Consider the following 15,000-nt stretch of genomic DNA (forward strand, 5'->3'; position numbering starts at 1 on the left):
AATCTATTTCTCTACAATATTTACAAGACTTAAAAATAGAAAATATACAAGATGGTCAGCATGTAAATGGAGCACTGTTCTTTTCACTTCACTAGCACTATTCACGCACTGCACTACACTGAGTGTCACGTCACAAAGAGTGTCAGAGGAGTTGGCAGTGTCTGTCTCCACTTATGTGCCATCAGTTTGACACTGTGTGTGTTCATCTCCTGGACGTGAGGCACCGCGGCCGTGAACAAGTTCCACATCCTGGAGACGCGTCCTGCGAAGGTGCGTTGATGCTGACACCCGTGGGATCGCGGCACCTCTACGGCGTCACCACCATTGAGCACCGTTCTCGTGCTCCGTGCGGTGACTCTCAGAGGATGACGCAGCCCTGCCAGATGTGGCACTCTTTGCACCTGTGCCTTATGGAACACTACGATTGCCGCCACATCTCTGCGGTGTTCCAGTGAATCAAGGGGACGCTCAGGCTCTGGGTGAGGTGGTATTGCAGCATCTACTAGCCGTATGGCGCGGCGTTGGATGCTGTCCAGTCTCCTTCTGTGTGTGGCGGCACAGGACATCCAGGAGAGAGCTGCGTACTCAAGGTGGGGCCGCACCTGTGCCTTGTACAGCAGCAGTCTCCCTTCCTGTCGAGGAAACTGGCGATCCTTCTGAGAGCGGAGATCCTGTGAGAGGCTTTCTTGGCAATGGATTTGACATGGCTGTCAAACCTCAGCCCTCGATCCACCTCCACTCCAAGTATCTTGACGTCATCTTGGAGTGGGAGAGCAGCAGCGCCAAAGACAACTTTCCTGCCATTGCTGCCATGGCGGCTGGGGACCGAGAGACAACCATTGCCTGTGTCTTCTCCGGCGCGAATGTCACTTGCCAGCGAGCACCCCACTCCTTTATCACTCGTAGCTGCTGATTGATGGCCTCAGCAGCCCGCCCACTGTCCTGGCGTGGATAGGTATAGGAGAGGGTGCAGTCATCAGCATAGGCCTTGACTCCTGGCAGTAGCTGGAGAAGATCATCCACGTAGATATTCCACAGGAGTGGGCCAAGAATTGAACCCTGTGGCACTGATGCCTCCACAGGCAGGGACTCAGATGTTTGCCCGTTGACAACCACCTTGAGGCTTCTGTCCTGCAGGTAATTTCCCAGGAGTCGTAGCAAGCCACCCTGGATGCCTTTAGCACGAAGCTTTTCCAGTAATCCGTTGTGCCATACTTTATCAAAAGCTCCAGCTATGTCTCTCACTCTCTCTCTCTCTCTCTCTCTCTCTCTCTCTCTCTCTCTCTCTCTCTCTCTCTCTCTCTCTCTCTCTCTCTCTCTCTCTCTCTCTCTCTCTCTCTCTCTCTCTCTCTCTCTCTCTCTCTCTCTCTCTCTCTCTCTCTCTCTCTCTCTCTCTCTCTCTCTCTCTCTCTCTCTCTCTCTCATATATATTGCTCTCTGTCAGTTCGCTCTCTTTCCTCTTTTTCTTCCTTTTTTCTCTCTTTGTTTCTTTTTTTCCCCTAGTTTGCATTTAATCTGCGGCGCGGCGGTCCTTCCTCTGAGGCGGGACGCGGGCAAAGTCGAGCTGGGGCGAGTCCTCCATGTTTAGAGCTTTACCGCAAGTTTTTTTTTTTTTTATTTATTTGCTACCGTCCTTTTAATTCCCCTTAAGTCTCGCCGTAGTTTTCTTTCGATGTCATTATTATTTTTTTTTTACCATCCTCGATACTTTTCGTTCAGTACTGAGTTTTAGAAAGGATTTGAATTCTTTTCTATCTTTTCTTTTATATGTTTCTTTCAGGATTATAATGTGGAAAGTTTTGTTCCCGGCGCAAGGATGATTAGTGTAGGGTTCCCATGTTTTATTTGTTATCAATGGTACAGATTTTTTTTTGTTAAACTTAATACTATCATAAAAAAAATAAATTTAAATCCCAATAACTTTCAATAAATGACTCGAGACAAGACGCCGTGACCTTTTAGAACACGGATGCTAGTTTTCATAGCTCGTCGTGCCGTTCTAGTGAATGTAATGCTGATAGTCTTTGTTTTCTTCTTTCTCAGAGCCTCCGCAGCGGCGCCTCACCTCTCCACCCTCACCACGTGTCCCGCTGCTCCACTCTGCTGCTCATCCTCCTCCTCCTCGGCTGCCAACAACCTGTCTCCTGTGACGGCACCACATCCTCGCCCCCAGCGCCTTCCTCACCAGGGACACCGTCGCCCTCACAGACACACCACACGACAGACCTTCAGGAACACACGTCGCCTGGAATATATCAGCAGGATCCTCCACTGGACAACATGTTTGGGGACTTTGAGCACGCCTCCACTCCCTCCTTTCAGCAGACATCAGGTGCACCCATGCCACGCCGCCGCTCGCCACCCAAAGCTGACAAAGTTGTCAACGGCGGCAGGTGGGCAGCGGGGCGGCAGACGGAGGCCAGACGCGGCTTGGCTCGGTGGAAAGTTGGCGCGAGAGTAACGCAGGACGGGGAGTTTCCCTGGGCGTCATTTGGTGCAGGTGCGAGACAAAGGCAGGGTCGTGTGGGTCATCTGGGACGCCTTAATGAACAGGCATTCCCCACAGGCCCTCGAGGTACGCCCAACCCGGGCGGGGGACAGGGGGCGGTTCTCCCCAGCGCAGGAGCAGGAGTGTTCTCTTCACTGCCAGACACGGCCGCTGACGTCGTGACCTTACCTCCACTCCTGCTTGAGAGGAAGATGAAGCTTATCGACATAAAAGAGGACAAAAGAGTGCGGGCTGCCACAGCCAAGTGCATTCTGTGCAGCGCTGATCTGATCCTCGGTGGGCGTAAGGCCGCTGCCCCCGCCCCGGAGGGACTCAGAAAGGAGGGAGGGGATGAGAAGCAGGAAAAGCGCAAAGATCAACAGCAATACAGACTGATGATGACAAAGTGTGACGCGTGTTTGAGGAATGGCGAGGTGGTCGGCCAAGGTGTCGCCGGAATCCAGGGCGGGGGCGGGGCGGCGAGGGAGCGACAGGCACACCAGGAGAAGGCGAGGCACAGTGACGGAGCGACACCACACCGCGAAGAAAAAATCTTTAGTACAAATGTTCTTTTCAACGCGGATAATATCGCCACCTGGTCCCCGGTGGCTGGCGACGCGACGATAGGACATGTGCCGCCCCTGGACGGCCACTCGAGGGCGAGGAGGCCATTTGGAGAGTCTCAGGTCGTGCACAGCGATCCTGACGCACGGAGATCACGTACAGCCCAGCACACACACCCACTGGCTTCCGTGCCCCGCCTCACGCCCACTACCGTCCCATCATTGATCCCGGGACAGGGCGGAGACAGAAAGTCCCCGGCGGCAGCCCCGCACAATGGGGATGAAGCCAGCGTGCCCCACAATGGATCACAGGAGCGCCACAGTTTAGCCGACGATGCTTCACAAGTAGAGGCAGGGCTAGGTGAGGGTGCTCAGAGGCTCTCCTCCCCCGGCCCACACCCGTGGCTCCGCCCCCGCCACCTCCGCCATCCCTCGCCCCTCAACAATGGGGAGCGCCCTCCATCCCGCCCGTGGCCCAAGCAGGTGAAGGAGGGTAATATCTCGCCACTTACGACTTCTACTGAAGATACCAGGAGGGGAGGCGAAGAGAGAGGTACGGACAATCCTGATGAAACAATGGACGTTCCGTATATCGCCGATGCTTTCCCTCTGAGTGTGGCTGAAGGGGAGGCCCACGGGGATATTAAACCTAAACTTATATCACGACCCCAGGAGGAAGAGGAGGAAAAGGAGGAGGAGGAGGAGGGCTCTCTCGTAGGTGGAATAGTGATAGTATTCCGGCGCGACGCTGCTGAGGAGAGAGAGACCCACGTGACGCACAGCCATTTGTCGGCCCCTACAGGAGAAGTGATCGACTTTGTCTCAAGTGAAGAGGACCAACAACAACAACAACAACAACAACAACGAGATAAGAAACACAGTGAAAAAATTGCTAAAGAAGAGGAGGAGGAGGAGAAAAACATAAAAAAGGTGACGAGTGATGGCAAGAGGAAAGAAGAGGAGAAGGAGGAGTGGAGGAGTGTCTTGCTGGGTAAAGATAGTCATGCAAATCTGGAAGAGGAGGAGGACAGCGGGGAGAAGGAGACGCCGATAAAGATAAAGGAAGGACCAACAAGAATGACGGACAGGAGGAGAGTCTCGCCGCCGACACCCAGTGGAGGAGGAGGAGGAGGAGAAAGAGGACGAGGAGGAGGAGGAGGAGGAGGAGGAGGAGGAGGAGGAGGAGGAAAGACCCAACTCTCTTCCTCCCTTCGTACATTACCAGCCTCCCGGCGCCTGCTCCTCTTTCCCGCTCCCCACGAGGACTCTCCTAAAAGAAGGTTATTTCCAGCGAGCCTGAGGTCCGTGCGCGGCGGCCCACCCTCCGGCCTGGTTACTGGAAAACACCGGCAGGGGTCAAGACACAATGAGGGGAAGACGTTAAGTAGGTCGCCAGTGTCGCCTGATGCAGTCACCAGCAATGGGGATTTTTTTGAGCTCAGCGAAGGTATTATTAGAGAGTTTGTTTCCTGGTCGGTTTGGGGAGCGGGGAGGCTCCGTGTGGGTGCTGGGGGTCCCATACTAGCAGGAGGGAGGGGCAGGACCTTTGACCCCTCGGTGACCCCTCCAGTGGTAATTTACTGCGATGCAGCGAGTAGCAGTAACAGTAAAGGGTGTTTTGTATCCTGCCGCCGCCAGGAGTCCGCCAATAGCTCCGCTGTAGGGCGTCGCTACACCTGCAGAGCCAGGTGGAGGGGCAAGAGGAGTGTGGAAGGGGCGGCAGGCGGGACGAGAACTGAGAAAAGCGGAGATAAGCCACACAAGCGGCAGCGCGTCGGGATAGGGCGAGGGAGTCCCAGCAGGGAGTGGAAATGGACAGGGTGGAGTTTGGGTAGAGGACAGCACCGAGGGAGACGCAGGAGAGGGACCAAGCCGTCCTTCATTTACGACAAGGAAGGGCGGCGGCTGCCTAGTCTGTACTCCAGGTGGGTGGCGGCGCTAAGGAGACGCTCACACAAGGGCGACAGGAAGGCGGAGGCAGGCAGCGTCCTTCACTTCATCGACGCGGCGGTGGGCATGGGTTATCCGGCTCGACATGCGGAAATACCCGCGACACTCACACAATTTCAGAACCTATCAGACAGGCCAGAAGTTTCCTCTACTTTGAACTTAAATAAGAAAGTTTTAAAGGTCCAATCGAATATCAAACATGAAGAGAGGGCAGAGACATTTTCCCGCACCCCACGGTACTCTCGAGCCAGGTCCCCGAGGGCAACCACCACACCAAGGCGGGCGCAGCGCTCCCCGCCTCCAGATGTGTCTCGCTCTGCTGATTACAGGAGAATGAGAACGGAAGAGGGCCTTACTTTGTCCTTAAAGACATCCGATCAGGAGAACTCTGTCATCGTCCCGGAGGAAGAAGCTGCTTATATAAACAAAGACGAACTGGAAGAGGCAAGAGAAGTCGTAACAAATACGTCTTTGAAGGGCGCTGCGACCATTGAATACACTGCTCCCATGAACGACGGAAACAATCCATCTTGTGAGCTTAGCGCCACTGCCGCGAGTGACAGTAGAGGCAACGACAGCGGCAACTTTTCTGCCGCAGCGTGTGGCGCCAGTGACCAGCAGCAACGAAGCACGGAAGAGTCACCCATCGAGAATACACAGATTCTCAACGGCACTCGTGGTGACCAGATTGAGCCCGCCCTGCCCTTCACGCCACACACAGAAGAAGTAATGACACAGTTTGAGGAGATCGATCTAGCACAGCGAGATGGGAGTACGTCTGCACCACCAGGAGTGATCGACGATGCAGGAAGAAAAGATGAGGTGACGAACAGCGTGGTGATTAGTGATGTGGAAGACGAGGCATTAGACGGCGCCAACGCTGACAGCAATAATAGTTACAACAGCACAGACAACAATTATGTGTACCAACACCATAACTATAGCAACGCAGGCAGCAATGATGTCTACCAACACCACTACTTTAGCAACACTAGTACCGGCAGGAACGTTAGTAATGAAGAGAATATTCCGGTCGTCATCCATAACAACTGTAGCGGCAGCGGTGACAGTAACAATATTAATAACAATAGCATTACCAGTAAGAACACTGAGAAAACAGTGACAAAGAATAGCAGTACTAATGAAGAAGTAAACTGGACAGCAGACAGCAGCAACAGCCCGGCTCTTGCCCCTCAGCACTCCTATGAACACGATGAGGTGCAAATGAGCGCAGCCGTCGAGCAACAGCAGCAGCATCAGAAGCAGAGGCAAAAGCAGCAGCAGGCGAGAAAGAAACAGGAACTGGGAGCAGCGTGTCTGGTGGAATTGTCCCTGAGGCGTGGCACAGGACGGGACAAACTCCCTCCCGCAGGCTGGGTGACAGATCCGGTGCTCGCATCTATGCACGGGGGCTGTACTGGGGGCAAATAGGGAGAAAAAGCAGATTGCAAAGGCTTTACCAGTCCCGTCTGCCGTCTGCTTACCTCCCATCCAGTCCCTGGGCCGCGCGAGTGCATGGCTACTCCCGGGGTCACTCGAGAGCGTCCGTGCGGGCAAACTGGCCGCTGCTGCCGCTTTCCCGCAAGAAAACAACAGTCCGTGCGTTGTGGGACTTGAGCCACAACGACCTGCGGGAAGCGACGGGGCAGCGGTCAGCGAGTCCCCAGGCACAGGCTGGCCTGATGACTGTTCCTGACGGTGGTGAATCTTCGCGTCCTGTTGAGGGCACTAACCTCACCAGCATATCCGGAGCGTTTTATTACAGAGCTTCGCAGAAACTACACAAATCGGGGGCGAGCGCTGGGCAGGTAGTCAGTCCCCGCAGCACTCCAGCAATCACCGTGTGGGGCCACTGGAGGGCCATGACAGATTAGCCGCGCTGAGCCACGCCCAGAAATTGAGTAGTGGGCTTCGTGATGTCTCGGTGGCGGCAGGTGTCGGAGGCACACCCACGACTCCTCAGCCGTTGGGCCGCCGATCTCTCCGCAGGAAAACTTTGAACCCGAGCGCCGCCCCTAAGCGAACAGTGCCCATCCTGGGACTGTTTGACCTGACGGTGAGAGGGAAACCGCGTCTCGGTGGTCGGTCTGAGCTGGCGGCTGCCCAGCTGGCCCTGCGACACATCAACGAGCAGCAGGTCATCCCCGGCCACACCCTCGTCATGTTTCACAACGACACACAGGTAAGGCTCGCGATAAGCACCACCACCACAGACACTCCTGCCAGGCATGCGGGGTGGTGGGTGGAGGGCTGGTCAGACTCTTTGGTACCCTTGCCTCCAGGTCGCTGTTACCACCAGCGGGGCGACCCACAAAGTTCCTTGGCCCGATCAGTAACTTTCATGGAAAAAATTACTGCCCAATTCTGGCTGGAATGGGCTGTAAAGTGGATCGGCGCCGTCTAAACCCTCCACCTAATGTCACTCCGCAAGTTTGGATCTAATGCAAAAGTCAATTTGTGGAGTTTTAGTTGTCAGGTATAGCTCTTCCTTCTTGAGGGCGGCGGCGAGGGTGTGCGGGGAGCTGCGGGCGTTTGAGAGAAGGTGAGGGCATGGAGGCGTGTGTCTGCGTGCGAGTGGGTGAATTACTCGTAGGTGTGCGTGGCGAGTCCTGACGTGTGGGACCGTGGCGTGCAGTGACCGTCTCACATGCAACCAGTGATGGCGTTGCAAGGTGGCGTGAGTCCTTCCCTTCCTTGAGTCGTTGAGAAATTTGTCCCATCACACATGGCTTGTTAGAGAGAGAGAGAGAGAGAGAGAGAGAGAGAGAGAGAGAGAGAGAGAGAGAGAGAGAGAGAGAGAGAGAGAGAGAGAGAGAGAGAGAGAGAGAGAAATTCACTGTGCCCCATTTTGAGTTTGTTCAGCTCCTGGGTAATAAAAAAGTAATGCTCAGGTAATAAATAAAACTTTTTCCTTCCTCAACGTCTGCTGCGGGATGAAATATGTCTCCTATAGTCTTGAGAAATATCGCTCAGAATCATGAGAGAGAGAGAGAGAGAGAGAGAGAGAGAGAGAGAGAGAGAGAGAGAGAGAGAGAGAGAGAGAGAGAGAGAGAGAGAGAGAGAGAGAGAGAGAGAGAGAGAGAGAATCCGCCAACTCGTTCCACGAGAGAGAGAGAGAGAGAGAGAGAGAGAGAGAGAGAGAGAGAGAGAGAGAGAGAGAGAGAGAGAGAGAGAGAGAGAGGCAACAATGGACACAAAACCTCCTTCACAATAACAAAAGCTTAAGCAAATCATGGCTAACTCAAAAGAGGAAATTAAATAAGTGACATAATAGAGTGAGGAATTTTTCACGTGGCCGCGCGCTCATGTACACTGGTAACAAATGCTCCGGAGGTCTCTGTCCATTCACATCTTCAGCGCCCACTTCAGGAGTACAGTGAAGAGGTCTCGCAGCGCACCAGATTACATTCACATTTGCCTTCCATTCAGAGAAGCCGCTGGAGGGAGGAAGGGAGAGAGACAGAGAGAGAGAGAGGGGGTGGGGAAGGAGGAGTGAGGGAATGCTGGGTAAGGATGGAGCGCTAAATTTTTGTCTCCTGTTTTGATAAGTTCTTGTTCTTTCTCATCTCACTTTGTCAGTGTTCCAGGAATTGCATTTAAGCGCGTCTCTACTCCTATTCCTGCCCCTCGAGTCCCTCACGGCCACTGTAGTGTAAGTCATCTGAACGAGTGTTTCCCGCTCATCCTCTCTCTCCTTCCCCCCGTCCACTCGTCGCCTGCCTCCTTCCCCCCTCCCAACCGCCCACCGCCCAGTCACGCTGCTCGCCTATGAAGAGTGAGCTGGAGTTTTATTGTTTGAGTAGATTTGTCAGCCTATTGACGTATGTGTGTGTGTGTGTGTGTGTGTGTGTGTGTGTGTGTGTGTGTGTGTGTGTGTGTGTGTGTGTGTGTGTGTGAAGTGGACTGTTCTTTCATGCATGCCAGGAATACATTTGTGAATTTGCATGTTTGAATGACAAGAAATTGGTACTGGAATGCCTCGCCTTTGCTACTTATCCTCCTTCTCTTCCTCTTACTCCTCCTCCTCCTCCTCTTCCTCCTCCTCCTCCTCCTCCTCCTCCTCCTCCTCCTCCTCCTCCTCCTCCTCCTCGTCCTCCTCCTTTTTCTCATTTCCGATCTGTTTCCTGTACAATTTACGATATATATACCAGAGAGAGAGAGAGAGAGAGAGAGAGAGAGAGAGAGAGAGAGAGAGAGAGAGAGAGAGAGAGAGAGAGAGAGAGAGAGAGAGAATCTTTTACTTTGCTATCCTTTCCTTTTACCAACACTTAAGGAAAGAATGGTATGGTATGGTGTAGTGTGACGTGACCTGTTTATCTATATAACTCTGTGTAACCCCCCCCCAATGAAACTGCTTGTGTTATGTAGCTCTATGTAAACCCATCCTAATTGAAACAGTACTTGTATATATAACTTCTTTTTTTTTCATGTAAGAACCAGCAAGGGCAAAAAAATGAATATTAGAAAAAAAAGGCCCACTTGAACTGTAGTCTACGCAACCTCAAGAGTAACAATGCTTAAATGTGCTCTATGTAACCCCGCAGTGTGACAGTGGCAGTGGAGTGGATGCCTTCTTCCACGCTATCTACACTTCACGAGCCAAGATGAGGATTCTGCTTGGCGCTGCGTGTACTGAGGTTACGGAGAGCCTCGCCGCTGTTGTTCATTACTGGAATATCGTGCAGGTTAGTGGACCATTGAGTTGCTGGGGTGTTAAGTCAGTTTAACCTCTACAGTACTGAAACACCTCTTTACCTTAAGATCTGCGTACGATTAGACCATTTTATAGACATTAGGAAGGATCTATGGAGGTCAGAAGACTAATACCCAGAGTCTTCACTATTTTAATCCCTCACATGAGTTTCTGAAGCAGAATTAATAAGAAAACACGTCATGGTACTGAAGGGCTTAATTTAGTGTTTGGTGATGAGTTCGTGTGTTGTGAAGTATAATTATTTGTTTCTCCTTATTTTGTCTTAGTGTTGGTTTGATGTTTTGTGTCATTAAGTGGTTTATTGAGTTAGTTAAGTGCGTCTGTTAGTTGTTATTTTGCTAAGAGTGTTTTGGTGTTGGTTTACTAATTGGTTTATGTGGGTGACTGGTGTGTTAGGGTGTTTTACTCATTTAGTTGGTCGTGTTGGTGGTGAAGGTTAGTATATGGTTATGGGCTGTTGGTTGTTGTTAATTGTCTTTCAGTTAGTTCAGCTTATGCTCACCTACTACTACTACTACTACTACTACTACTACTACTACTACTACTACTACTTTTTTTCTTCCTCTTCTTCTTATTTACTACTATTACTACTACTTCTTCCTCTTCTTGTTATTTACTACTACTACTACTACTACTACTACTACTACTACTACTACTACTACTACTACTACTAATACCACCACCACCACTACCACAACACCAACATCACCTCCACATTCCCTAAGCCACAACACACCATCCATAATCCTCTCCATCCAAGAATTAAGTGTTTGAATCCTAATTAATCCCCAGCCAAGTGGTATAAGTGAAGCAGGTCTCGGTACAAGCGGCTTCGAACTACTGCTTCATAATTGCTTCACTGATTCGGCCAGACGATTCATTCATTTGCTTCACGGGACGGGGAATCACTCTATGTCTGGCTCCAGCTTGTAAATTGTAGTAGTACGATGGGGAGGAGGAGAAGGAGGAAGAGGAAAAGGTAATGGGTGGTGGTGGAGGTAGTGGAGGAGGAGGAGAAGGAAGAGGAGTTGAAGGAGGAAAAGAAAAATAAATGAAGATAGAGAAGTAGAAGAAGAGATAGAGAAGAAATAAAGACAGAAATAAAAGAGGAGGAGTAAAAGTAATGAAAATAGAGAAGTAGAGGAGGAGGAGGAGGAGGAGGAGGAGGAGGAGGAGGTGGGGGAAGAGGAAGAGGAAGAAGAAGATTAGCGGATCTCGTTCGAGTAGATATTATATTTGATCCTTCTCTCTCTCTCTCTCTCTCTCTCTCTACATTTAACTCAATTATTTGGCCGTGTGTGTGTGTGTGTGTGTGTGTGTGTGTGTGTGTGTGTGTGTACTGCTGAACACGAAGGAAAATATTTAATTCAATCCGATCTTACACAGAAAAAAATAAGTTTGCAGGCTTTTGGAACAGCTTTCCTTGAAGTACGCCCCAAAAAACCTCACCCGAGAAAACTTGCCTCAGTAATAATAACTTAATGTAATGTACACAGAATCACAAAACCTCGTCAATTTTGAGTTTTTCCGGAGCCTCGAAGGGAATCATTTCAAAAGATGTCAACGTGTTAAAATGAAGTTAGTGATTTTTTTCTTCTTGATCTTGCATAGAGTATTTCTTTCTTGATCACTTTGCTTGCTATTCTCTCACGTGTTTTTATTTTTGCAGGTAACTCAGGTGTTTTTATTCTTGCAGGTAAAAGTTAATGATTTTTTTTTTATTCCATTTAACGTTATTTGAGTGATAAATTGTGACCCTTTAACACTTTGACAACTGCTTGGTATAATTTTCCCTTTTTCTTTATTTTGCGTTGAGTATTTCTTTCTGATTATTTGCTATTCTTTCAGGTTTTTTAATTTTGCCCTTTAACACTTTGACTACTGCTTGGTATAATTTTCCCTTAACCCCTTCAATACTACGACAGATTTTTACAGTGAGATCTGTGTACGATTAAACTATTTTATTGACATTAGGAAGGGTCTATGGAGGTCAGAAGATTAATGGCCACAGTCTTCACTATTTTAATCCACTCATGAGTTCCTGAAAATCTAAAATATCAGCAAATAGTAAGCAAAATGAATATGGAAACGCGTCATGGTACTGAAGGGGTTAATCACCAATCACTAAGACATCTTTCCTTTATCTGCAACCACATCCAAACCTTTGAACTGGGAAGAAATATAAAAATGTATTCCTTTCATCACTAATTTTCTTACTTTCTTAAAGACTTCACGCATTGCTTCTGTTTCTTGTTTGCTGTAAGAGAGGAAATCTGGTCAAGGGTAACAAAAATTATCAAACAAAATGGCCTACTTAGATGTCAGTTCCCGAGGAGATCCGAGAGAGTTAACCAAAAGAATGGGAAAAATGTCTTGAAACCTCCTTCTTAAGTGAATTCAGGTCATAGAAAGGTGGAAATATAGAAGTATGGAGTTCCAGAGTTTATCAGAGAAAGTGATGGCTGATTGAGGGTAATTGTTTTGTGTCACTGTGAAAAGGTTAAGTGTACACCTTGTTCTTCTCTATAATTACGTACTTTATTCGTGACTTTTCATTAGCGAACCGAACTTTGGCATTGTCCCGTAGAAACGCTGCTCTCCACACGTCTCTTAATATCAAAGTAATGGTCAGTGTATTTGTATTTTGTGGCGGGATGTCTGTTGTCTTCTTTTGTTTCCTCTCCAATAACTATGAATAATGAGAGCTTAGAGTGTAAAGCAAGTTAGTAGAAACAAGAGGGTCCACACGTGATCTTACTTACCTCAGTGGCGTGTTAGTTGACCTCAGCGACAATTGAATGCCACACTCTTCTGTTCCCAGCCAGCTCTACTACACTGTCTGTTTTCTCTCCTATCCTTTCCTTGAGTCCATCCATGTACCTCACCCTTTTTCTCTGTGCTCTCCTCCCCTCAATCATCCCCAAGAAGCAGTCTCTCTCCACACCATTCCCTCTCAAAACATGCCCCAGAAACCCAAGCTGTCTTCTCACCACGGTCACTAACTCCCTCGTCGTGCCAGACAACTGCAACACCTGATTAATTCTTCTTCTTACCCTTATGTCTGCAATATCTACACCAACCTTCTCCACCTCTCCACTAATACTTCATGGCTTACTATATCAAACGCCTTTTCATGATCAACAAAGCACATAAACACGTCTTTTTTTGCTTCTCTCTACCTGTCTCTATAATTGTTCTTAATACAAAAATTGCATTCCTAGTTCCTTTACCTGTTCTAAAACCAAACTGTGCTCTGTTCACTGTTTCCTCGACTTTTCCTCTCAATCTTTCACTATCACCCTCAGTACAATCTTCGCCACCTGACTCATGGTGCTTATTGTCCGCGGTTTATTACATTCTATTGCTCCTTCCCTCTTCGGTATTACAATAAATTCAGATTCCTCCATTCTCTCAGGTATAAGACCCGTGTCATATATTTTATTTGCTAACTCTTCTCTATCGTAAAGCCCCCCAAGCCTCCACCATCTCGACCACCACTCCATCACTCCCCTCCGCCTTCCTCCACTTCATCCCCTCTCACATCTCTCTCTCCACTTCACAACTCAAAATTGAAGGCCCTGGCTCGATCTCCCCAAACTCTGTCCTCTCTCCTCTTGTATCTCCACACAGTTCCCCGACACACTCCTCTCACCTTTTTAAAACTTCAACTCTATCACAATGTTACCATCTTTTGTCTTTTATTATCGTACTCCTGATTGTTCTCCGTTTCCCTGTTAATTCTCTAATTTTCTCCCCATTAGCTTGGAATCTACCTTTTCCAGCTGTTTCATCTCCTCACACATCTTTCCTAGCCACTCCTCTTTCCTGTCCTCCCACATTTGTCCTCTTTCTTTTTTATTTATCTACTATGAGGCTTTTCACGGGAATTTATGGGCTAAAGGGGATATTTTTTTTGGGCTACCTCCTATCTCAAAGCCCACCCTCTAGGAGACTGTTGCCCCGAGTGAGGAAGCACAATCTACACTCGGACCGTGGACAAGATTCAAACCCGTGCACTTGGAGACCCCTCGGACCCCAAAGCACGCATGGTTCCACTGTACCACGGCGGCCCTCTTCTGTCCATTTCTCTGTATCTTTCCTCTGAAGTGTTCCTTATTTTTCTTCCTTCTTCCATCAGGTCCACACGTGACCATATATTTCTGAAAGCTCACACATTTTTTACCCTCCCATCATCTCTATTTACAAATTTGTCAGATCTTTTAATTATCTCCCTATTGATTCGGCACTAAGAGCCTGATTAATGAGTCTTTTCCATTCACCATCCACTATTTGAAAATTTTGGTGATATTTGAGTGAAGATCTGAGTCTCTTTATAGATAAGCTCATTCTTTTGTCTGTAAAATAATATCCTTTCAATTTTATCTAGTATTTCTCTATTATTTATTCATATTATTTATATTATACTATTCATATTATATCTCTTTTTATCACCAACCACTATTTGAGAACCTTGGTGATGTTTCAGTGAAAGTCTCAGTTTCTTTGTATAAAATCTTTCCTTTTTTTGTCTGTAAATTAATCTTTTCTGTTTTACTCCAATTTGTTTATCAATCTGTATCGAATGGATGATGGATTTTGCATTAGGCGCCTCAACAGCAAGGATCATTAAACTATATTGGAAATGTGTATTGGTGGGGTGCTGGGAAACGCTAATCTTGGCCACCAATGCGAGTACACTCCTGATGGACAGAGAGGAGTGTTTCTTGTGTGGAGTTTGTGCTTTGTTTTGGTGGGAGGTTGTGTTTCTATGTTAGCAAAGGAAAACTGTCCCTCAGCCTTTCTCTATGGGTGGAGGGAAAGCTACTACTACAACAACTACTACCACACCACCACGACCCTGTGTCCGCCATTGTCCTTGTCCTAGTCCTTCACTGTTAACACACACACACACACACACACACACACACACCGCAGGGGACAGATGGAATAGAATAGATGGTCACTTTTAATCACCTGAGGCGGAAGAGAGGAAGAGAGGGAGAAGAGGAGGAGGAGGAGGAGGAGGAGGAGGAGGAGGAGGAGGAGGAGGAGGAGGAGGAGGAGGAGGAGGAGGAGGAGGAGGAGGAAGAGGGTCAAGAGGGCACTCCTTTTCTCCCCTTTGTGCAGAAATGGGGATGAAAGATTGGGTTAGAATTATATGGGAACATGTTAGTGCTTGTTTTCCCCTCTCATTTTTCCACCCAGAGAGAGAGAGAGAGAGAGAGAGAGAGAGAGAGAGAGAGAGAGAGAGAGAGAGAGAGAGAGAGAGAGATTGTTTTATAGCT

The 15,000-nt window shown here is 48.8% G+C and overlaps 1 protein-coding gene across 1 annotated transcript in view; it reads left to right on the forward strand.

Moving 5' to 3' along the window:
- Positions 1-15,000, forward strand: part of LOC123513016 — a 120,476-nt gene that overhangs the window by 28,733 nt on the left and 76,743 nt on the right. The window contains 5 exon segments of the mRNA XM_045269825.1: positions 2,044-3,931; positions 4,343-6,100; positions 6,220-6,819; positions 6,822-7,183; positions 9,546-9,686. Coding sequence (XP_045125760.1) covers positions 2,044-3,931; positions 4,343-6,100; positions 6,220-6,819; positions 6,822-7,183; positions 9,546-9,686 — 4,749 coding nt within the window.

Source organism: Portunus trituberculatus, chromosome 35 (genome assembly GCF_017591435.1).
Source record: "Portunus trituberculatus isolate SZX2019 chromosome 35, ASM1759143v1, whole genome shotgun sequence".
Lineage (NCBI taxonomy): Eukaryota > Metazoa > Arthropoda > Malacostraca > Decapoda > Portunidae > Portunus > Portunus trituberculatus.